This window comes from Manis javanica, chromosome 8 (assembly GCF_040802235.1).
Source record: "Manis javanica isolate MJ-LG chromosome 8, MJ_LKY, whole genome shotgun sequence".
Classification (NCBI taxonomy): Eukaryota; Metazoa; Chordata; class Mammalia; order Pholidota; family Manidae; genus Manis; species Manis javanica.
Window position 1 is genome coordinate 88862359 of NC_133163.1, and position 25599 is coordinate 88887957.

Here is a 25599-nt window from a genome sequence, read left to right on the forward strand (position 1 = left end):
ATTTTAGTACATTTATAGAGTATAACCATCATCAAAATCTAATTTTAGAGCATTTCCATCACCCTCAAAAGAAACCTTGCACCCATTTACAATCACTCCCTATTACCACCACCAGTCTCCAAGCTAATTTTGTGTTCACAACTTCTAATCCTTTTTCTTAAAGAAGACCCCCAACATTAAATAAGCTTTACATCTCTCAAAATCTGAACTGCTCCAGATAGTTTTCCCTGGTTACATTATACCTGAGAAACTAAATATTTCATTCAGTTTTGAAATATTTTCATTAGATAATGAAGGATTCTCCAGTTGGGAGGGTGAGTCCAACTTAGGCTATAATTTCTCAGTCATTTTCTTCAGAATAAGTTACTGTTTTAGAAATGACCCCCGATGTTGCCAAAGCAAAACTGAATGCCTAATATCTTGTTCACCAAAATAAAACATTTTAAGTAATGCAAATTAGTGGCTTTGTAAAAATAATGAAATGTGTATGTGGTAACTAATTGAAAGGGCTTGCCCCCCTATGTTGTGTTGCTGAGCAGTGAAAGCAGAATAATTAAAATTAGAATGTGTGTAGTATTTAATTGCAAAAAATCAGTGTGCTAATCAAAGATTTTAGTATCTCTTTTGAGAACTTACCAGAATGTAAGAGAGTGCCATCTTAAGAAGAAAGCCCCAAATTATTTCACATACAACATACAGATTCTTGTAGTAAAACCTTTTAGTAGCTACTTCTTTAGTCGCCTATGTACAACATTTCTTAGACTGGAAAAGAAAGTGTGCTATAGCTTGAATTAATACAATTAATGCTTTGGAAAAGATTCTCTGCACTTTGGTGATACCTTTTCCTAGTATGTGAAGGTATATTTTAATTATTTCACTGTAACATTTTATTTTCTAGCATTCAAAACAACATTTTAAGCAAGAATTAGATTGTTTTAAATTAAGGATGTATATTCTCATAATCTTTTACTTTTAGGTGAAAGATACTCTCTCAAAAGTCCAGAAAAATCATGTGGGAAAACCATTGCTGAAAATCGATTTAAACCTGGAACAGGCGGTAAATCCCCCACTTTTATTAGTTTTATGTAATTAAATCAGTGAATATGACTTAATTTATAAGTGGACATTTAGATTTTATAATGTGTAGCATGCATTAATATTTCGGAGAATGAAAATATATTGATATTCTAGAGTAATAGATCCTAATGTTTCTCCGATGAGATTGTTAATTAATTTTAAACATACCTGGCCAAGAGTATAGTGCCCAATATGTTAGCATAGTTTTGATGTGAAAAGAATAGTAGCTCAAAGCCAGCAAGATGGGATGTTTTTGGTATTTTCTTTTCCTTATTGGTCCAGATGACTTAGCAAGTAGACATTTTACTTAATATGTTTGATTGAAGATGAGTTAAACTTTATCAATTGTAGTGTACTTTATATGCTTAATCATCAGTGTTCTACCAAATACTCTTTATAATGTGAACATTTACCATAATGTCTCATGGTATCAGAAAGTGGTCAAGTACAGTATCTTTTGAATCAGCAGGAAATATTAACTAAAATTTTCAAATTTCTTTTCTCTGCCTAAAGAGCAAACCTAAAGTTTATGATTTTTATTTTCAAATTCTTCAGGAACAGCTGGAAAGAATCAATGATGCTCTTTCCTGTGAATATGAGTGCCGCCGGCGGATGTTGATGAAACGATTAGATGTGACAGTGCAGTCCTTCGGGTGGTCTGATAGAGCCAAGGTAAGGCTGTTCTTCCGTTTTGTCCTGTAGGTGGTACTCTGGGACAGCTCTTCAGGCTCTCTTGTTTCTTATGTACGTATGCCACATTTGCACTTTATCACTAAATCTGAGGCACAAACCCAGGCCAACTACTAGTATTATATGATCATCTGCTCTTGTGTAAATCCCTGTTTGCAAATATCTTAATTTTTTCTCAATCTTTCACATTCATTTTAAACTCATAGATGTGATTTATGCAAGGATATGCATAAAAGAAGGGGCGTCATTTGAGACAGTGAGATATAGTGAGCAACTGGTCAAGAAAGCAGGATAGAGGAATGGGTACAGGTAGTACTGATGCTTGGACAAGTCTTAAAAGTATCTTAAGCTGTAGAGTGTGTTTCAGTTGAAGAGCTGGTTGGAAGGTGGGGCATTCCCAAATATGAATCTCTTTAGATAGCTTTTTAGACAGATGTCTCCTTCACTCCCACTTAATGCCTTTACTCTGTACCCAGGCTTTGTCTGGGATCCCCTGTGTTACAGTCTAGAAATTCTTCAGGCAGTAGTAAGCTGAGACAATTATAGGGCTCAGCTCATTTGTTTCTGTTTCAAGGATCACTGTCCTGTGTTCCTTGATGTCAGTGTCTGCGAATCACTGGTTCATATTGGTTGTCCACTGTTGTAGTTGTTTCAGGTGGGAGGGTAACTGTGGTGCCTTTCACTCTCAGATGTGACTTTACACTCTTTGGATTAACTAGGGAGTTCTTCTGCCTCATGTTCTACCAGCTGAGGCCACTGTTGCAGCTTCATTCAGCTGGTGGCTGTTCTGGGCCAGAATGTCCAAGATGATGTTCTCACATGTCTGGCTTCTGCTGACTGACTGCTGGTGTTCTTCAGTTGTCTTGGCTCTTATGTATGTCTCTGTACAGGGTGTCTTACTGTTTTCCTATGGCTGCTGTAACAAATTACCCAAACTTACTGGCTTAAATGATACACTTTTATTCTCTCACAGTTCTAGAGATCAGAAGTCCTAAAATGAAGATATTATCAGGGTTGCATTCCTTCATTCCTTCCAGACACTTCAGGGGAGAATCTGTTTCCTTGTACTTCCTAGCTCCCAGCTGCCACCTACGTACCTTGGCTCTTGACCTCATTCTCCATCTTCAAAACCTACTAGTAGTGTGGGATCTTCTAGTTTGTCTTTGTCTTTCTGCTTCCATGGTTACCTTGCCTTCTCCTGTCTTATAAGTATCCTCGCGATTACACTGGGCCCATGCAGCTAGTCCAGGACAAGCCTTCCATCTCAAGATCCTTAACTTAATCACATCTGCATCTGAAAGGTAGCCTGTCCATAGGGCCCAAAGATTAGGATGTGGACACGTTTGGGAGGGCCATTATTCAGTTTGCCAGGTGTCACATCTTCCTTCTAATTGGATTTTTTCTCTATCATATGCTGTTGCTGTTTTTTTTCTTCCTTTTAAATATGTTTTAAAAATCAGATGTTCTAATGAGCCCTCCATTTTCTGTATACTTTCCTTCCCAAAAGTTCATATCCTCCTGTTGCAATCTGTAGCTATCCTGGCTACCCCACTATTCCTGGATCCCATGGCCACCTCTTTCATTGCTCAGTTCCTCATTATCTATAGTAAATCCACAAATAACTTGACAAATAGATTATGTGGTGATTTTCGAAAATCTTTGCATTCTGAAAATATTTATTCTCTTGTCATATTTGAGTCATACTTTAGGTACATATAAAATTCTAGGGTGAAAATATTTTTAAGAATATTCAGGCCATTTACATTTAGGGTGATTATTGAAAGATATGTACTTATTGCCATTGCAGGCTTTAGATTCATGTCTTTAAGAATATTAAAAGCCTTGTTTCATTCTTTTTGAAAATTTAGTGCTGCTGTTAAGAAACCTAATTATATTCTTTATCCTTTTGGATAATCATTTATTTTTCTATGGAAGTTTTTGAGCTCTTTTCTCCATCCTTGGAGTTCTGAAATTTTACAATATGTCTTAGCCTGAGTGTTTTTTCATTCATTGTGCTAAGCAGTAGGTAGACCTTTCAATTTGTACTCTTAGCTTTAAAATTTTTCTTTATTAATTTCTGCCCTTTTGTTACTGTTTTGATTACTCTAGCTTTGTAGTACAGTTTAAAATCCAGTAATATACTGCCAGCTTTGTTCTCTCTCTCAAAATTGCTTTTAAAATTCCCAGAAATTCTTCATAGTTTTTTGCTTTGATGTGCTTATCTTCTTGAACGAGGATGGAAATTAAAAAAAAAATGTTTGTGCCTCCAATTAGATCTGTTTCCTAAAGGGTAATTTATGTTAATTTCTTTTGGTGCCTCACTGGGGGCATTATGGTCTTTGCTTCTCCGTATTTAGGAGCAAGACACTGAAAAGCTGCCTGGGAACTACACTTAGAAATTGGGACTGTTGATGTTGGACTTTGAGGATGGCTGCTGTGCCATGGAAATTCCTAATGCTGACTTGCAGAAGTCAGCTCTGTAGCTGCTCATTTTTTTTTCAGAAGAAACCTTATTTTTGCTGTATGCTTTTTTTTCCTTTGGCCAGTGTAGGAAAAGTGGCAGCATGTTACTGGGGTTAGAGGAATCAACTATTGAATAATAGACAGAGTTAACCCCTATTTCTGGCTCCAGATTTCATTTTCTGGGATGTTGGTTCCTTTCTTATCTGTATCTCTCTTTTTCATTCTCTTTGTTGTAGTATATATGTACCTTTTTAAAATTTAGTGTATTCTGTCTCTCTCATTTACCTAGAAATACTCCTTTACATATTGTACATAGAATCTCCTTCCAAACACCTGGCAGACATACAGAAAATTTAAGAGTGATTAGATCAAGGTTGCTGGTGAAATCTATTTCAGAGAACTTTTTTTTATTGATATATAATTGACATACAGTATTACATTAGTTTTAGGTGTCTAACATGATAATTGGTATTTATAAGCATTATGAAGTATCACCATAATAAGTTTAGTTCTCATCTGTCACCATATGTAATTTTTATAAAATTATTGAATATATTCCCCATCCTGAACATTACATCCTCTTTTTATTTGTTTTATAACTGGAAGATTGTACATCTTAATCCCCTTCACCTGTCTTGTCCTTTCCCCTTCCCCCTTCCCTCTGGCAATTACCAGTTTGTTCTTTGTTTCTATGAGTCTGTTTCTGTTTTGTTTTGTTTGTTGGATGTTTTGTTTTTTAAATTCCATATGTAAATGGAATCATACAGTATTTGTCTTTGTATTGTTTCACTTAGCATAATACCCTTAGGTCTATCTATGTGTTCCAAATGGAAAGATTTTGTTTCTTTTTTAATGGATGAATAATATTCCATTGTATATATACCACATCTTTATCCTATTCATTTATTAATGGACACTTAAGTTGCTTCCATATCTTGGCTATTGTAAATAATGCTATGACAAACACAGAGGTAAATGTGTCTTTTGAATTAGTGTTTTTGTTTTCTTTGGATAGATAAATACCCAGAAGTGGTATTGCTAGGTCATACAGTAGTTCTATTTTTAATTTTTTAAGGAACCTCCATGCAGTTTTCCGTAGTGGCTGTGGTAATTTACATTCCCACCAGTAGTGCACAAGAGTTCCCTTTTGTCCACATCCTACCCAATATTTGTTATTTCTTGTCTTTTTTGATACTAGTCATTCTGACAGGTGTGAGGTAAGATTGCATTGATTTGAATTTCCTGATGATTAGTGAGGTTAAGTATCTTTTCATGTGCCTGTTGGCCATCTGTATGCCTTTGAGAAATGTCTATTCAAGTCCTTTGCCTATTTTTCAATTGGATTGGGTTTTTTAAAATATTTTTTGATATGTATATATTTTGGATGTTATCCCCTTATTGGTTTTTATCATTTGCAAATATCTTCTCCCATTAAATAGACTGCCTTTTCATTTTGTTGATGGTTTCCTTTGCTGTGCAAAAGCTATTTTATTTGATGTAGGCCTATTAGCTTATTTTCCCTTTTGTTGTCCTTGTCCAAGGAGACATATCCATAAAAATATTGCTAAGACTGATGTCAAAGTGTTTGCTGCCTAGGTTTTCTTCTAGGAGTCTTATGGTTTTAATTCTTAATATTTAAGTTTTTAATCCATTTTGAGCTTATTTTTTATTCTGTGTAAGAAAGTGGTCCAGTTTCATTCTGTCATTGCATGTATCTGTCAGTTTTAACAGTACCATTTTTTAAAAGAGACTTGTCTTTTTCCCATTGTATATTCTTGCCTTCTTTTCATAGATTAATTGACTGTAGAAGTGTGGGTTTATTTCTGGGCTGTCTGTATTCTATTCCATTGATCTATATGTCTGTGTTTGTGCCAGTACCATACTGTTTTGATTACTCTAGCTTTGTAGTACAGTTTAAAATCCAGTAATATACTGCCAGCTTTGTTCTCTCTCTCAAAATTGCTTTGGCTGTTGGGAGTCTTTTATGGTTCCATACAAATTTTAGGATTATTTGTTCTAGTTCTGTGAAAAATTCCTTTGATGTTTTGATAGGGATTACATTGAATGTATGGATTGTTCTGTGTAGTATGGCCATTTTAATACTATTAATTCCAATCCATGAGCATGGTATATATATTTCCATTTATTTGTGTCATTTTCAGTATCTTTTTTCAATGTTATATTTTTCAGAGTACAGTTCTTTCACCTCCTTGATTAAATTTATTCCTAGGCATACTATTCTTTTTGATGAAGTTGTAGATGGGATTGTTTTCTTAATTTCTCTTTCTGATAGTTTATTAGTGTGTAGAAACAACAGATTTGTATGTTTTGTATCCTGCACCTTCACTGAATTCATTTCTTAGTTATAATAGCTTTTTGATGGAGTCTTTAGGTTTTTGTATGTAGTATTATGTCATCTGCAAATAGTGAGTTTTCCTGCTTCCTTACCAATTTGGATGCCTTTTATTTCTTTAACTTGCCCATTTGCTGGCAGTAGTAATTCCACTAGCATGTTGAAAGAGTGGTGAGAGTGGACACTCTTGTCTTTCTCCTGATCTTGCAGGAAAGCTTTCAGTTTTTTACCACTGAGTATGATATTAGCTGTGGGTTTGCTATACATGGTCTTTATTAGGTTGAAGTACATTCCCTCTATACATGGTTTGTTAAGAGCCTTTATCATAAATAGATGTTGAATTTTGTCAGATGCTCTTTCTGCACCTATTATGATAATATGATTTTTATCCTTTCTTTTGTTAATGTATCCCATTGATTTGTGGATATTGATCCATCCTTGTGTCCCTGGAATAAATCCCATTTGATCATGTTGTGTGATCCTTTTAATGTATCGTTAAATTTGGTTTGCTAATATTTTGTTGAGGATTTTTGTATCTGTGTTCTTCATGTATATTGGCTTTAATTTCCTTTTCTTTCTTTCTTTCTTTCTTTTTTTTTTTTGTAGTGTCTTTGTCTAGTTTTGGTATCAGGGTAATCCTGTTGTTGTAAAATGAGTTTGGTAGCATTACATCCTTGTGCCTTTTCCATACAACAGTACAACTCCTTTTGGGTTCTTGGACCCATTTCCAATGTGTGTGTGTGTGTGTGTGTGTGTGTGTGTGTGTGTGTGTGCGCGCGCGCGCGTATGTGTGTGGTTTGTGGCAGGAGTTGGTGGTGGAGGGGGGTTTCTTCCCAGGCACACCAAGCAATTCTCTAAGACCAGCACAGTGTTCTGGAACTCAACTTAGTTCTGACACAATCTGCCCAGAAACGGCACCATATTCCCTGGGTTAAGGGCTCTTTTCTACAAGACCTCCCTCCACCCCCAACTCAAGATGCTAGTTGCAAGCCCCAGGCAGTTACCCATGGTTATGACCAAGCAGCTACAGTTTTGAGGTTCCCATGACTACCTCCTTAGGTTCGACTAATTTGCTAGAATGGCCCACAGAACTCAGGAAAACAGTTTTACCAGTTTAATAAAGGATATTGTAAAGGATACAAGTTAACAACCAGATGAATAGATGCACAGGGCAAGATTCCAAATAAAGGAGTTTCTCTCCTCATGGAGCTTGGGGTCTGGCTTAGTGGTATGTGGAAGCTTTCTGGTTCCCTAAGCATAGAAGCTGTATCTGACAGAGGAGCAGGACATGAGAGAGAGATATGCTCTTCTCATGGGTTTTTGTCAGGGCTTCATTGCATAGTCATGTTTGACTAAATCATTGGCCATTGGCTGATTCAGCCTCCAGCCCATACCCTTGTATGTGGTATAAAAATATCTCATTTTACATACCAAGTCACCCATTTCATCTTTAAGGCTCTGAAGTGTTTTCAGGAACTATGGGTAAAGACCAAATATATACCTGGGAAATACATATTTCATCATCTGTTAGTATGGTTAATCTGGTTTCTTTTTTCTGTTATTTTGCCAGTATTAAGATAAGACTGTGAGTATAATTTTATAGTTCGCTGTTTTCACTGAAGATCTTGTGAACATTGTCCCTTATCTCTAAGAGCTCTATTTCAGTATCCTTTTTAAAATTAATTTTTAAAGTATTTCTTCTTTTTTGAGATAAAATCACCATCTCAAAGTGTATAATTCAGTGGGCTTTTTACTATATTCTCTGTGCTGTGTAACCATTCCCACTATCTGATTTCAGAACACTTCTATCACCCCAAAAAAGAAACATTCATTAGTAGTCATTCCCAGTACCCTTTCTTCCTTTCTGTGGAAGCTGCTACTGTGATCTACTCTGTCTCTCTGGATTTGCCTTGTCTGGACATGCCACATAAAGATCATACAATATGTGGCTTTTTTTGTATCTGGGTTCCTTTGCATAATGTTTTCAAGGTTCATCCATGTTGTCACATGTAACAGTATTTTCTTTCATATCCTTGTTATGGCTGCATTATGTTTAATCATATAGTGGTGCTATAATTTACTTAACTTTCTTATTTTATACATTTTTTTCCTATATAAACTTATACCAGGAATGTTAACATACATAATTTTTATTTGTACTGAATAAAAATTTTCTGTATCAAAGATTATAACTTCTAATGGTCTTTATTCACATGGCTAAATTGTTTTCTAGAAAGTTTGTGTGAATATAAACTGCTACCAGTAGGGTAAATTAGATTTTCTCTTCATTTCAGCTTTTTTTTTTTTTTAAGAATTGGTAGTTTATCTGAGCTTTTGCATACGTATACAGTCATTCTGACATGTGAAAAATACACATATTTGAAATACCTTTTTTAAATTTAAAATAATATATGACATAGGATACAACATTGACATTTTAAGCATCAGTAAACAATGACCATGATATCTTTAAACATTTATAAATATTGAGCATTTGTAAGTATCAATAGATACCCAATATACTGTCAGTTCCACCATAATACTAGATGATACACAATTTAAAAAAAGAGCAAAAAATGATTATTAAACTGGTTAGTCAAATAAAATCTAAATTTTTTGGTTTTTGTCAAAAATCATTGACAAACCCATATTTTTTGCCTATTTGCTACAGTGAGCAACAAATACAAATAACTATAGTAGTACATAATAAAAAGAGACAAATACAGTAAGCAACAGAAGCATTTTTACTTTTCTATGAAAATGATTTTTAGCATTTATTTTGACATATTGCCATAGGTTTTCAAATGCAATGGCTGGTCTTTTAGGATTTTGGATATAGAATCCTAAAATAAAATCATTTTATTTATTTTACTTAAATGGTTTTAAAATTATAATGGTTTTAAAACTAACATACAACTGGAATGTGGAGAATGATTTGGGGGCAAGGTAGGGGGGGTGGTCCTCGATGTATATAAATCATCAAATATTTAAACAAGGAAATATAGCTTTCCCTAATAAAATTGTAGTCATCCTGGCTTCCAAAATTATAAGCTTCAAAATGAACCAAAATCTTCATTGATTTCTCCAGTGAATGTGAACACAGCAATTTGGTCTGGAACCTCTTCTCTGAACATAGAATAGTGAATAAACAATCTATGTATCTCTATAGTAAATCGTGTGTATATATATATATTTATACACACACACACATACACACACACACAAACACATTTATGCGTATATATATTTTTGGGGGTGAACTTTCACTGGGAGTGAATGTTTTAAGATGAAAAATAAACCTGCTTTACACCAGAAAATAGACTGTGCCTTACATAAGCAGGAGTCACCGTGTAGGTTAACACTTATCTGAATGAAATGCTATCCTACAACCTGTAAGTTTTAGACACTAACAGAGCGGAGGAGGAGCTAGCCAGATTATTTATATAAAGAATTGGAAGATAATGTACATTACTTAAGCAGTAGATTTATCTTTTTAATTATTTTTCTTAGTCTAATAATAATAAGTCTTCATTACCTATGGCCTGATTACTGGACAGTAGCAGAAAGGCCTAGGAATACATGGAGAAGAGGGGAAGACTGGCTTCAAGGATGAGTACATGCTGCTGACAACTGGGTGACCAAGTATATACCTTTATTATCAGCACTTTCATAAACAAGTATTTTTACCAGAGGCTCACAAAATGCAGTCCACTGATTGTCTATCATACTAGCTTTAGTATGAGAAAGGCACACTCAAAATGGGCTTTAAGCCAGATGTATTTGCCTTTCAAAATGGTAAAATAATTATAAAATAGAGATAATTCTGAACAACAGAAAGGCTTACAAGGAAGATCCATAGTAAGTTAATTACCAGGCACAATTTCAAGAGCAAGAATTGTATTTACAGTTTTGAAGTAGAGCTGTCCTCATTTTTTGCCTTTAATTGCAATGGTTTAGTGAAGTTGCACAAAGAGTAAATCACATTAAAAAACCAAAGGTCAGCTTATACTTGGTTCTCTGCTGGGTCTTTATTTCACTGGAATATTAATGTAGATTTTTGTTTTTTTTTTACACAATTATATGTTTTGTAAATTAAACATCAAAAACGATTGAAAGTCAGAATACTAGTTAGGTGAGCAGCTCATTTCTGTTTCTTTTTATATATGTTAATTTATTTGTAGTGTGGACCAAAAGGTTCGTGTTGACATCTCCTTCAGTACTTACATACTCCTACATCTCTGCCAGGACTCAGGATGAGTTTTCCGGGGACCAGATGACATGGCCAACAGCAGTCTTGTCGTTTCAGTAGTCCAGTGCTGAGCCCACTGCTGGTACAAAGTAGATGCTTGATGAATGTGGCTGAACACATAAATCTCTACTCCAGTATTTTGGTAAATGACTGAAAGCTCTAGTTCTTCTGGTGAACATTTCTTCTTTCACATCCACATCCTAAACTTTAGGGATGATAAGAGAGTCTTGGGTTTTGATATGTTCACGTCTTGTATCTTTTAGGCCTGTGGGTTGTTCCGCTTATTCCCAGCCTGAGATCACTCACACCAGTTTCTTTGGTTTCATTTGCTGATTGTTTCTGCAGTAGTTGGGCATCTTCTGTTTCTGTGTCTGATTCAGGTATGTGTGGTTGTCTCTTCACTTTGAGGGGACTGTGGCCTCTCCCTAAAATCTGTGCTATATATCTGTCTGCTGAATTTTCTTTTCCACCTACTTGGATATCAATAGCACTCTTCATTACACCTAAATTGCTGGCTGACATCTGAAATACCAAACGACTAGATAGTCGTGTACTTTCATTTAAACTCATGGTCAATGGTTTTCCGTTAGAAGGGGAACATTTTGTCATACTTTCACAGGGCTCAGTGTTTTTTTCTTGGAGAGGTCTGAATGTCTTCTGATTCAAATTTCTAGCATTCATCTGAATGTTATGCTTAGGTCTTCTTTTTACAGCTCAATCTGTTTGTTATTCTGGATCACACGAGTTTTAAGTGAAGACAATTTAGATTCTGCAACAACATGCTGTTTTCTTTTTAGGTTGCCAGGTTCTAAGATATTTTTGTTTACCTGTAATGACCAGTTTTTGGAAACTGGTATGACTTTAGGGGCAGTATTATTTTGAGAGCTAAAGGCTGTGTCCTGAACTTGAGTGTTTCTTCTGCTGGGCCTGGTGCTCCCAGAGCTACTGGTGGTGCCCTGTCAGACCCGAGTTTCCTTCTGCTCTGAATGGACCGGGGGTGGAGCTGCAGAGCTGAGAACACACGGGGCTTTGGGCAGCTCCACCTTGTGGCTCATGGCTACTGAACACAGTGTGAGAGGTTGAGTCAGGGTGGGTCTTGTGGAAGGGGCCTTAATCAGAGAGGACCTGAACATTTGTTTAATGGTCAGATTGGGTGGCTTGACTTTGTTTGCCTGCATGTGAGGCTTAATTAGGTCCTGTGTATAGTAGCATGGTTTAGTTGTCATCTTTATGGGAAATCCACATATGTGGGGCAGCTTAGATTTTAAATCTGAAGGAAAACTTTTCAACGCATCTTCCAAGTCTACCCTTGGGAAGAACTGTATGGGCTGACTGCTGATGCAGCTGGAGAGGGTATGTGAAGATCCTTCCTTCTAGCATTTTGATGTAGATGCTGCAGTATGTTTTAATATTTCCATCATCTTCTGGAAGTTTAAAGCCATACAGGTCATCCCAGTGTGTCTGGAAATCTTCATACAAGTGAAAAGGACAGTCAGGGGGTATGATGTGAAGAATACTTATTATTTGCCCCATTTTCATACTTGGCAAAACATAGCACCAGCTGCTTAGAATCGAATGTCCCACAGTATGGGAGAATATATTCATAAATGACAGATCCAATAAAGCTTGACATCCAAAATATATAAAGAGCTCACGCACCTCAACAAACAAAAAGCAAATAATCCAATTAAAAAATGGTCAGAGGAGCTGAACAGACAGTTCTCCAAAGAAGAAATTCAGATGGCCAATAGACACATAAAAGATGCTCCACATCGCTAGTTATCAGAGAAATGCAAATTAAAACCACAATGAGATATCACCTCACACCAGTAAGGATGGCTACCATCCAAAAGACAAACAACAACAACAGTTGGCAAGGTTGTGGAGAAAGGGGAACCCTCCTACACTGCTGGTGGGAATGTAAATTAGTTCAACCATTGTGGAAAGCAGTATGGAGGTTCCTCAAAATGCTCAAAATAGACTTACCATTTGACCCAGGAATTCCACTTCTAGGAATTTACCCTAAGAATGCAGCACTCCAGTTTGAAAAAGACAGATGCACCCCTATGTTTATTGCTGCACTATTTAGAATAGCCAAGAAATGGAAGCAACCTCAGTGTCCATTAGTAGATGAATGGATAAAGAAGATGTGGTACATATACACAATGGAATATTATTCAGCCATAAGAAGAAAAGAAATCCTACAATTTGCAACAATATGGATGGAGCTAGAGGGTATTATGCTCAGTGAAATAAGCCAAGCGGAGAAAGACAAATACCAAATGATTTCACTCATCTGTGGAGTATAAGAACAAAGGAAAAACTGAAGTAAGAAAACAGCAGCAGAATCACAGAACCCAAGAAGGGACTAACAGTTGTTACCAAAGGGAAAGAGACTGGGGAGAATGGGAGGGTAAGGAGGGATAAGGGCGGGGAAGAGGAAAGGGGGTATTATGATTAGCATGCGTAATGTGGGGTGTGGGGAAAAGGGGAGGGCTGTGCAACACAGAGAAGACAAGTAGTGATTCTACAACATCTTACTATGCTGATGGACAGTGACTGTAATGGGGTTTGTGGGGGGGGACTGGGGGTATGGGAGAGCCTAGTAAACATAATGTTCTTCATGTAATTGTAGAATTAATGATAACAAAAGAAAAAAAAAAGGCATGCTCCAAGTGGGCAGTCAGGAAGGCCCCAGGAATATTCTGGGTACCTGCTGTAACTGGCCAAGATTGGGATTAAAAGTTAGTTACAAAGAATATATAAAATGGAAATCAACATATAGACAGTTAATAACCTTAACAATCCATTATATGCAGTCCTGGGCACACTATAGGTGGTTTACAGTAGTTTTGAATAAATATGTATAACCTCCCCCCCCCCCCCAAAAAAATCGAATGTCCCTTAATGACAGCATCCTGGGTAGTATCAAAATGCTAAACTCTGAGAAATATCAAATTCTGTTAGCTCAGGTGGTGGCAATCTGACTGTGTAAGCTTCTATGCTTAAACAAACTTGAGTTTCTGTTACATTGATGTTTAATACAACAGCACTTTGCTTTCCCATCTGAGAAAGAAACTCTCTTCCTTTCACTAAGACATGGCCAGTTTTATTCTAGGCTGGAGCAAGTCTAGCTGTGAGTGAATACGAAAGGCAGTTTTGAAGAATTACAGGAATTACTCTTTGTGGAGCCTCCCCCTAGCTCCATATTTTTCAATATAGGAATTAAGTTTTCCAGCTGTATAAAATGGTATTGCCATCATTACCCAAATTTCTCAATATTCCTGGTACAGGTGATGCAAGAATAACTTGGTGCAAATACAGCAGTTGTCTACACATCTTCATTTGTGTACTCCTAATCTCAGTATCTGCCATCCCATTACTCAATATTATCCTGACAGCACAGAGTTTGTGTAAATCTGGAATTGTGATGAAGAACAGTGACTGCTGCCTAGAATCATTCATACTTTCCTAACGACTGAATATCTCAGCAATTAGGCCTTCTAACTCATTTTCCCTTTAAATATCTTTCAGCAGAGTCAGGAACAGATTCCCATGAGCCCTTCTCCACTTCTTTTGTAAATTTGGTGATAGACCCAATTTTGAGGATGTCCATATTCCCAAGCTTCTGACTTGGGTGACTTGATAACACTAGCAGCTGTATTTCTTAAAACTGTCTGGAACCCTGACTGGTACATCACTGCGATTCTGGTGGGTGAGTTCCTGTGGACCCTCGCCCACCTCCATGCTCCCCATGCCCCCTGCCAGGCTCCACACCCCCCATGGCCAATGCCCCACCCAGGTCCATGCCCCATGTGCCTCGTGCCCCCCGGCAGGCTCCACACCCCCCATGGCTGATGCCCCACCCAGGTCCATGCCCCATGCCCCATGTGCCTCATGCCCCACGCCAGGCTCCACGCTCCCCCCCCAATGCCCCAAGCCCCCTGCCCATTTCAGCTTATTTAATATTTAGAATATTAACAATTTTATTGATAGCTTGATGGTTTAAAAAAAGGCTAAATTGTTTTGATTTATATGTTTTTAGTGGTAAAGTTGAACTTTTTTCATAAGCTTATTAGTCATTTGGATTTCCTCTTTTTTAAAATTTCTACTTGTATCTTTGTTTTTTTTCCCCCTGAGGGTCTTCCCATTTTCCTTTTGATTAAGGTTTTTATATGTGAAGGAAGTCAGCTAGTTGCTTTATTTGTTGAAAATATTTTACCTAGTTATCTGTTGATTTTGTTCTAAGTCTTCTGATGTAAAGAAATTATAATCTTTTAATCTTTATAATATAGTTAACTTTTTCAATTTAAAATAAAACCTTAAATCATGAATTTTTTACTGTATTTGGAATTCTCTTTGTTACATGGTGTGTCTTATTATAGTTATTATTATTATTGCTCTTGTTTTTACAAGTAGTTTTATTATTTTATTAGTTTTACTTTAATAATTTTTTACAAACAGTTCACTTCAGTACCATTTAAAAATAATCCATCATTTTTCTTTCTGATTTTTGATGCAACTTCTATTATTCTATTGCATTTATACATTTAAGGGGCTCTGAATCTCCATTTCCTATTTTGTTTGATCAGTCTATTTTTTTCCTCCCAGGTTCCATTTAATTGAACTGAACTATTATAGTATATTGTTATCTGTACACCTGTGCTCAGAGGTGAGGTAGACCTTGATTAGTAAGTGGGCAAAGCTGGAATTCTCTCTGTATTTTGAGGAAACTGTTTAAGCTTTCTAAGCCTCAATTTTTTTCTTGTCTGCAAAAGGGGATAATAAAAACAGCCACTCTAAGAGGATGTTTTTAGGATTAAAGAAATGATTATTGAGTGAACAGTATCCTGGCACATTGAATAAGTACTCAATGAATTTTAACTGTTAAGACAATGATAATTTTGTGCTGCTAATAATATCTGGTTTCACTCTCTTTCAAAATTTTAGTTCTTACATATTTAGTTTCTGAATTAACTTCAGATGACTTTTTTTTTAACCATTCTTTCAAAAACCACTCCAGTAGGATTACAGAAAATCTATAAGCTAATTTGGGTGAAAACTGACAATACTCAATGTCCCCAACCAGAAACTTGGTATTTCTCTCCATGTATTTAAGTTTTCCTTTTGTTTGTATAAGATTTACTAATGTTTTCTTCAAAAACATCTTGTATGTATTTTTGGGAAAGCCACTTTTAGGCATTTTGTTTGTTTCTAGGCATTCATGTTAACATGAATGAAATGTTTTGTGTAATTTTTTTAATCAGTTTTTACTGGTAGTTATGTATTTTAGTGTCAGTTGCTCTGTTTCATTATATGTACAAATTGTAAAGCATTTGAAACTTTTGGTTCTTTCTATTTCTTTGCTTATGTATTATCTCCTTTTTTTTTTCTTTCTTTCTGAAGGTTATAATTGCCATCGCACTTTCACTGAAACGTTCTATGGTTTCTCTTTTCCTTACCTTTTGTCACTTAGGTAAAAACAGATGACATAGCAAGAATTTACCAGCCTAAGCGTTATGCTTTGTCACCCAAGACAACTATTACATTGGCACATCTACTTGCTGCTCGTGAAGATCTGTCCAAGATCATTAGGACAAGTAGTGGCTCCAGCCGAGAGAAGACAGTGTGTGCCATTAATAAGGTTGGTTTTCCTTTGAGTAGAGTGGATGGTGAATTTATAATATCCACATTTGATATTTTTACAGATTTCAATTCATTTTTCTTCTATGTCTTGGTGAATTCCTAAGAAAGAGAGTGGTCCTGATGCTCAGTTCATCTGGGCTTAGTTATGTTTTGCATGCACGTTTGAATTTCTGTATTCATAAATGAAACCAGAGTTTTATCTAAATTAAAGAAATTAAGAATTGTTTTTAGTCAATAGCTTTAGCAAGAATTACTTGCCTTCTCTCCAAAAATGTTATCATTTTTGTCCGTAAAAATGTGTAGGAATTGTTTCAGGTGCTGACAGATTCCTTATACCCTTTGTGTAAAGGTGGAGTGTGTGTTTGGGAGTCATGCAAATCCGGGCTCACATTCTGGCTTCATCACTTGGAGGAATTGCCTTGGGCAGGTTAACCGAATCTCTTGGAGGTTCTGTTTCCTGATTCCGAGTGTGGATCCACCTCTCTAACACTGGTCTTACATAGGCTCCAAGAGGGAATTTTTCACTTTAGAACAGAAACAGCAACGGTAAACTAGTTTGGAGTGCTTATCAGCTCAGCCGGCGTGTAACATCCATTCATTAGAGAGCTGGCGGCAGACATTATTTCAAAAGAGCCAAAAATCACAAGTAAGGGATTTGGGTAATTTAAAAATACCATTACTCACTCAGTGCAGTGAGAAAGGTATCCTTGATATAGAATATTTGGCCATAGGGATGGTTGTTAATAAAGTCAATTTGCTTATTATTACTAAGTTAGGCATCAGTGTTTGTGCCTCCTGCTTACATTTTTGATCAACCTCCTCTGTATTCTGTAAGTGTTCTATCTTTAAATATATTGCTTAGTATTTTGCATCAGGTTATAATCTAGTCTTGACAGATCAAGAGTTCTACTTCTTTAACAGACATTTCCCAGCTCTTTTCTGAGTTTGTAATTTATAGTCTTAAGTATTTAAGGGCAATCTGTGATCAGTTCTCAGAGCAGCATCCCCAGATACCCACCAATATAGCCTGTTTGGTGGGAAGACCAGTGAGAATAACAGAAAAGAAGAGCCATTTTTTGGATTTGCTAATTAGGACATTATTCTGATTTTAAGAGAATGTTTGCATACTTTGAACATTGCCCCACAGTGAGGATATTGTACTTTTTGTCTTTCATTTATGACATAAATTACTAAAACAGGGTTCTGAATAGAGAATCAGGGGAAGTTGAACCCAACTGATTCATAGTTCATTTTGGTTGAGGCAGATACTGTTTTACCTTCTTTCCTGAAAGAGATTAGCAGGAAGTTGTTGGCTGCCTCTTGGAAATGTTAGGTGGGGGATACCCTGCTCACCACTGTCCATATTTCCCTGTTCATAGGCATGTAAAATAGCACCTTTCTACAGATAGTTGGGCACTTAAACCAAACTTTTCTCTGGTTTATCCTTCAAAGTATTGTAAAGCATGGTTAAGGAGGTTTGTCAAGTCTATTTTCTAACAATGTGCTAACTAGTATCATTGAAAGTTAGCTTAAGGTTCTCCTAAGAAAGGAATATTTCATTGAGAGCTCTTGATTCTCTCTGCAATGATATCTTGGATTATAGTCATACTCATCTCTGACCTCATTACATCCACATGCCATCATATACAATTCATGCTTTATTGAAATAAAATGTGCTTAGAAATACAATTCTTTCACTGGGTAATTCATTACCAAATCAATGGCAATGGAAAGTCCAGAGTTGTATAAATGGATATTAATTAGCAGAGGATATTTAGTTTATATATATATGTAAAATATTACACTAAAAAATTAGTGTGCATACTACAGTTATAGAATTTATTAATGAATTTAAAGAAGAGAAAGTAAACAAACCCGTAAGTTTCAGAAATATTTCCCTGGATTGTTTAAGAATAGTACCACATTGTGAGGAATTTGTTATACTTCACATTTATAATTTCAATATTAATTCATACTGCCATGTTGATACTTTCACGTCCTTAAGTATTTGGCTTCTGTTTCTTTATTGGAACAATAACTTCAATATCACCTGATTCCTTTATGTAAATTATAACTTTTAAAATACTAGAAACTGAAAGAAAATGTTTCTTCACACAGGTGCTGATGGGAAGGGTGCCTGACAGGGGAGGACGGCCGAATGAAATTGAACCACCACCCCCTGAAATGCCCCCTTGGCAAAAGAGACAAGAAGGCGGTGGAAGGGGTGGTTGGGGAGGTGGAGGCGGAGGTGGTGGTAGAGGAGGTGGTGGAGGTGGAAGAGGTGGCTGGGGGGGTGGAGGTGGTTGGGGAGGTGGTGGTGGGGGAGGAGGAGGAGGATGGGGAGCAAGTGGGGGTGGTAGAGGAGGTTTCTCAGGTAGGGGAGAATACGGTGGGAGAGGGGGCCATGGGGGAAGAGGAGGCTATGGGGGTAGAGGTTATGGAGATCCATATGGAGGAGGTGGTGGTGGATATAGAAGATATTAACTAACAAAATTAGATCTCAGTACTTCTTGATAGATACATTAGGCGTAACATTCTAAATAACATACTTGAATGGCATCTTTGAAGTAAACACCGTGTTAGAGTCTCAGATATCATTCTTGAATCGGGTTAATATGTAAGAGCATTGTTTTTATACTACCATTGGATCTCTTAAATCAAGTGGTGATTTTTCCATATTCTGTGTACGCTTGAACATGTCTTTTTAAGAAACAAAAAAATGAGCAAAAATTATTTTTAAAAATGTAAATATTTATTACCATCAAACTTGGAAAGTATTTTATGTCACAATTGAATTTAGATTGTTACCTGTATTTTATTCAGCTTTGAGACACATAAATTGCTCCACACGTAATAGAAAGGAATATAGACTGTTGCCTCATCTGTATTCCTGTTTTGTGTTTGTTAATTCAACTTTACAAAATAGGGAAAGTTGTGCTCAATAGTTACTTGTCATGACTTGTTTTTTTTGTAACAGAGGCGTTCTCTGGCCAAGTTTCCACTAAAGTTCTATTAATTGAAGCCCAAGACTACTTTTTGTTACATATATTTTATTTTCCAACTGGATTTGAAATATGTGATTTTATTTGAGAAAACAAACTTAAAGGTTAAGGTCAGAATTACTCTAAAGGGGCAAAGATGTATACTAATTTTGCCTGTTGTGAAAAATATTCCTATAAACTGGTTTCTTTGTCATTTGTGCTGTCACCTTAGGTATCTGAATATTAATAGGCAGGTTGGGCTGTGTCATGTAGGTTAGGGCCGCAATTTCCAGTTTCAGTAGGTCAGAAGTAGGGCCAAGGCGTGTAGTTCCAACTCACAGCTTGACCCGAGAAACACAGGGGTAGGGAATAGTTGCCTGTGGTCTGGGGGCTGTAGCAGTCACCAGCTTGGGGGTCAGGAGCTGTGAATTAGAATTATGGCAGTAGCCCAGGGGTGTTGTGGGCTCAAATGACCATAGCTCTCAAGGATTGACTTGTCTCTCATTTGTCAAATGATGAATATGACACTTGTACCTTTCTCAGGTTGTTTCAGAAAGACCTAAGTACCAGTTCAATTCACTGAGAATTTATAGAGGGCCTATTGTGAATGGTTTAATTGGTGGGCCAATTTAATTTTTCTGTTAGTGTAGAGAGAAAAAGTCCGCACAAAATTTTCCATTCCCACTTTAAAAATCTGTATCCTAACATCAGCTCCTGATCAATACCTGTACATAACAACTTCTGTGATCTGCCCGACTCAACAGATAGAAAACTGAGTACTAGTGGGCAAATAGTATTTGATATTTGGCAGTTTTAGTGTCATTTTGTTTTGTTTTACAGTCAACTGTGTGGTGAAATCTAATATTAAAACTTTAAAAGTAAATACTGTGTTTTCTATAGTCTTGGCCACATATTTTTCAAGGTAACCCTTCAAATAAATTTGTTTAGGATAGGAAAATGAATTTTTTCAGTCATTTGTAAACTTAGGTTTATTTTTAATGTGTTTACATTTAATGAAGAGACTTAATTTTACGTGATAATTGAAGAAAAAGGCTTTCCATAATTAAAACATTTTTTCAGTAGCTATGAACTCTGAAAAAAATTAATTTTTGAAAAGACAAGCAAAGACCACTGGAAAAAAATATTTCAAGAGAGTTACTGGTTAAAATAGAAAATGTTAATCTAAAACCCTTACATTTCTGCTTCATTTCTTTTCAGGAGCTTTTAATCTGATACAGAAGGGGTTTATAACTACTTTGAATTTCTTTTGTCACTAATGGTTTATGTCAGATAATGACAGGAACATTAGTTTATCAGTTTCTGTAAGATTTCTTTGTACGTTCATAGGAGTGCTGTTGGATTGTCCACTGTACTCACTGTCAGTCTTACCCAAGTTTAGCACACTTCTGGAATCACTCATGCTGGAGCTGGAACCACTACTGTTTACACATTTCCATAAGCTTAGATGAAAAACTGAGTGGTCTAGACTCTAATATCTTATTCTTTCCTTTAAGGCAGGATTTTCATGATTCTCTTCATAAAAATTTCTTTTGTAGTTGAGTATGCTGAGCAATATTTAGAATAGCAGCAAGGCAGTTTGGGGCTTCAATATGAAAGGCCACAATGTGAAAATGTTTTATAAATTGAGTCCAATACAGATGTAGAATGTGTTGAATGGCATTTCACTGCTTCCTAAAATCTAACACATTTTTATGTGCCTTGTCTTCATTCTTTTTTGTCTGTTTGTCAAATTTTATTTTTTTCTGTTGTCTCATTTTTCTTCCCTTTTTTCTTCTCCCTGCCTTGGTCTAGCCTGTGGTAGCTAATAACACATATAGACATGAATTTACTGGGACTTACTGGGTTATAGAAGTAATTGACCTCTTATCTGGACCATAGAAAGAATACATGTCCCATCCATACATAATCACCACACTGTTACATCTAAGCTCTCAGCAAATGAAGGGATCAGGTGTTTTCTTTCAACTTACTCCCTTGTTTTCTGAAGATCAGGGAAACCTTGCCTTATTAAACAGAAAAAAAATGTGTGTGTGTGTGTGTGTGTTATGAGTCTCTTCAGTTTTGTTTGTTCATTTGTTTTTTTTAGATTCCACATATAAGCAAAATCAAACGGTATTATTTGTCCTTCTCTGTTGTTAGACTTATTTCACTTAGCATAATACCCTCTAGGTGCATGTTGTCACAAATGGCAGGATTTCATTCTTTTTTATGGCTGAGTAACATTCCATTGCATATATGTACCACATATTTATCAACATTCACCTACCAATGGACATTTAGGTTGTTTCCATATATTGGCTATTGTAAATAATGCTGCAGTGAACATAGGTGTGCATATATCTTTTCAGATTAGTGATTTTGTTTTCTTTGGGTAAGTTCCCATAAGTGGAATTACTGGGTTGTATGGTATTTCTATTTTTAGTTTTTTGAGAAACCTCTATATTGCTTTCCAGCAGCAACACATGAGGGTTCGCTTTTATCCACATCTTTGCCAACACTTACTATTTCTTGTCTTACTGATATTAGCTATTCTGATTTGTGTGAGGTGGTATTTCATTACAGTTTTGATTAGGATTTCCCTGATGATTAGTAATGTTGAGCATCTTTTTGTGTATCTGTTGACCATCTGTTTGTTGTCTTTGGAAAAGTGTCTATTCAGGTCCATTTTTTAATCAGTTTTTTGAGTTCTTTATATATTTTGGATATTAGTCCTTTTTCAGATACATGATTTACAAAACTTTTCTATACAGTAGGTAGCCTTTTTGTTTTGTTGAAAAAACATTTTAAACCGAAAATATTTCATTACTTGTGTTTGTGTCAAAAGAAGGAATGAGAACCCAACAAAGGTTTGTGAATGTTCTGAGCAATGATACTATCTATACCTTGTAAGGAGCACAGGGTAGAGATTTTTGTGAAGAGAATTGGGGATGGAGGAGGGGAGGCAGTTAATCTCAACTCTCCTTCAGGGTCAGGTGGTCAGTGTGATTTCATTATTTTGTATGAAGTATTATGAATTGCCCAAATGATAAATAATATACTCACATCCAAATGTACCAAAATGTATTCTGCGGTGGAATTTGAATGATTTGAACCCGCCTCCCCACATTGGTCTTTTTAAATAAAAGTTGACTGGGGATTAAAGGAAAATCTTGCCTATCTTTAATCACTAAATAATCATGAGCACAAATTGCTCTAGGTAGTCTGTGTACCAGAATGAACAATCCTCTACCAGTTTCACCCACAAGCTTCAACGTTTTTCTTCTTGCTAGTTTTCTTAGTCCTGTAGAACTGACAAAAGTCACAGAAATGGCAAGCAGATTTGTCTCATTCCATGCTAAGTAGTTGTATACTTAACATTTGGGGGTCCCTGTAAATCATTAAGCAGGCTAACATGGGAAAAAGTCGAATGTTTCTGTACTGTTACTTTGTGTTATAAAAAGATGTAGAAAAACTTAATACTGAATAATTAGCTCCTTTGCTTTTCCTTCAAGGAAAATTCAGTTTGGTTAATAGACTAGGGGAGTGATCTCAGCTGTGGATTAGAGTAAAAATTCAGGTGAAGTTTCTACGTATTTATGAACTAGAAGAAACACAAGATGCCTGTGTTGAAGGGATCCTATTATCTTTTATCATATAAATATTACACAAAGAAAACTTACATTAGGTATCAAAAAAAACTTTACAATCTGTACATTTTTTTTCCCTTGCAGTTCTTTTACATTATACATCTTTAAACAAAAAATTCACAAATGGCCAGTAAAAAGGCAATTGCCAAATAAAATGATTAGTGACATTGCTGTTAACAAAACAAGATTTGTCCTGGCAGATAAATATTGCTCAAACTTATTTCAAATATTCAGTAAGACACAAAAACTTGTATCCTAGCCTTAACCAGAAATCTGTTCCAGATTATTTTTGTAGATTCCACTAATCCCAGGTAGCACAGTGCAAATAATATTAATTTACCCACTATAATACTTTGGCCCTTACTGGACTGTAAAAATCAGTGATGAAACTACTGCTTACTATCCAGTTCAGTAATAAATTCTGGAATGCTTAAGACCCTCTAGCTATGTTAATTTGACTAATTAAGGAGGCTGACTTTTGAATTCTCAGATTACATATTGTTTACACAGAAACTAACCTGGGGTCTGTATTTTGGATGGAGGGTAAGAATGAAGAAATTTATTACATGTCCATGTTTAAAGAAATTGAGCTGTACTATCTTTGGTCTATATCAGAGGAAATAATAGTGAAGAAAATGAATTCTAAAGATCATAAATTCATGTTTGTTGCATATAAGGTAAGTAGCAAAGTGCATCTGTAAATTTATATACCAGGTGGTGGATCCAAGCAGTTCTATTGTGGGGATTTCTGAGTTTGGATGAGGAGAGGGTAAATTTTTGTGTAAAATAATTCTTTAAAACATGGACCTAAAGTCACTAAAGATGTGTACAGAAGGTATGCAAATAGGAACTGGTCTTTCATCAAAGAAACCTTTAAATGTCTGAGCCCTCCAAGGAAGCCATACTGGATATACTTTGTGTTCTGATGAAGACTTAGTGTCACTGACCTTAGGTTTAGAATTTTTAATTGCTGAGATTATATTCTTGGCAGTTTGCCAACTTGTGTATGAATTTCAAGTCAGGTTAGTACCTGCCTTCCAAGAATGGAAGGTAAATTGTCCCCATTTTCAGAATGAAAATGATCATATGAATTTTTTAGGGAAATATATTATCTGATGGAGTTTATGAACCATTGCCCAGACAACAAAATAAGCTCATTTGTCATTAACCATCATCAATAGAAAATGCACAGGACTCTTAACTTACGATTTTGCCAAACAATGCAATTTATATTGTGAGCAATTTCTTCACCTTGCAACAAACTGAACTTTGTGAATTTGTGTAAATGACTAAAAATTGTTTAATTCACTTGCACATTTTATGAAGGAGGAAACAAAATTGCAAGCCATCTGCATGCCTGATAGTGTATATACATGCTATATACATATATACATGTCAGCTATTACTGAAAGCTTCTGATCCAATTAGCTTATTTCTAAATAGTATTAATAGTGAAGACAGTATAAGCACAAATTTAGTTCTAAAACAGTTACTTCAAAAAAAAAGATGGCCCATGAAAGAATTAAACACTGTTTTAAAAAAGGCCATAAATTCCTAATTCCACTGTAGATTATATGAGGACAAACAGCATGTTTGCACTTTTTTTTTAGCTAACTAGTCAGTCATCTTTGAGATGGTATTAGCCATGTTTCCAAGTATGTAATTTGGCTACTTATTAAGACTGTGAGACTAAGGCTGTGAGATGACCTGCAATGGGATTATGTCCTGTTCTGTAATAGATCCTCCCAAATTTGTGGCTACATCTCTAGTTTACTCTTCACGTATGGATCAGCGTAGTGAGGAAGGAAGGGGCAAAGGCTAACTGAGTAGATCTGAGGTAGTGAGTTGGGAGCCAGATTCGTGAAGAATGCTGGAATATAGAGGAAGTGAATCTATGTGAGTATTTTTCCATTATAAGCAAGCTTTGGATGGAACATAGTAAATTCCTCAGTTCACAGAAAACCCAGGGAAGGAAGCAAATTCATTTTTCAGAGATTTTTAGTTCTAAGGAAGAAGCTGCCAGGCAGGCCACACAGGAGAAGCTACCTTGTCAGAAAACTATAGTTATATTTTTATCATGTTTTTAGTATTAGTCCCAGGGGGGATGAAAGTCTATAGTATGAATGGCAAAAATTTTGTGTTCTTCAGTTTTCCCTTTTGATTCAACTGACTGGAAGAGAAGACAACACTGCGTATTAGGAATCTTTTAGGTAAAAATGAATTTCTTGCCTTTCTCTTTTAAAGTGCTCTTCTTAAAGCCTGTCTGTCTAAAGTTTCCTGGGATTTTTTTGTGTTAATTGGTTTAGAAAATGAGATCTCTGATATATTGATCTACACATTGTTCTTGAGTTTCTGGGTTAAGAACAGTCACCCTGTTCCATATGAGCTAAGACATGATTGCTTGCAAGATGGAGAGTTTCTATTTTCTTCTGTGCATATTTCAGTTGAATCTTCAGTGCCTCATTATCTGCTTTCAAGGTATTTACTTCCTAT

The 25599-nt window shown here is 35.9% G+C and overlaps 3 protein-coding genes and 1 pseudogene across 5 annotated transcripts in view; 1 reads left to right on the top strand and 3 right to left on the bottom strand.

Moving 5' to 3' along the window:
* FAM98B (family with sequence similarity 98 member B) overlaps nucleotides 1-20342 on the top strand; it is a 41247-nt gene extending 20905 nt beyond the window's left edge. For all 3 annotated transcript variants that reach the window (XM_017660206.3, XM_073211604.1, XM_073211602.1), the window contains exons 5-8: nucleotides 977-1057; nucleotides 1633-1749; nucleotides 16309-16476; nucleotides 18597-20342. In XM_017660206.3, the coding sequence (XP_017515695.2) occupies nucleotides 977-1057; nucleotides 1633-1749; nucleotides 16309-16476; nucleotides 18597-18962 (732 nt within the window). In that variant the 3' untranslated portion in view covers nucleotides 18963-20342. The remainder of the gene's footprint in view (nucleotides 1-976; nucleotides 1058-1632; nucleotides 1750-16308; nucleotides 16477-18596) is intronic.
* LOC140843058 (uncharacterized protein C18orf63 pseudogene) lies at nucleotides 9393-12720 on the bottom strand (annotated as a pseudogene).
* LOC118972449 (uncharacterized protein C18orf63-like) lies at nucleotides 13432-14919 on the bottom strand. The gene is given in 3 exon segments (XM_073212264.1): nucleotides 13432-14029; nucleotides 14032-14108; nucleotides 14110-14919. Coding segments are annotated over 3 exon segments (534 nt in total). The 5' UTR covers nucleotides 14298-14919; the 3' UTR covers nucleotides 13432-13760.
* A 2743-nt stretch (nucleotides 20343-23085) lies between the features above and the next one.
* Nucleotides 23086-25599, bottom strand: part of RASGRP1 (RAS guanyl releasing protein 1) — a 65412-nt gene continuing 62898 nt past the window's right edge. The window contains exon 17 of the mRNA XM_073211600.1: nucleotides 23086-25595. Coding sequence (XP_073067701.1) covers nucleotides 25464-25595 — 132 coding nt within the window. The 3' untranslated portion in view covers nucleotides 23086-25463. The remainder of the gene's footprint in view (nucleotides 25596-25599) is intronic.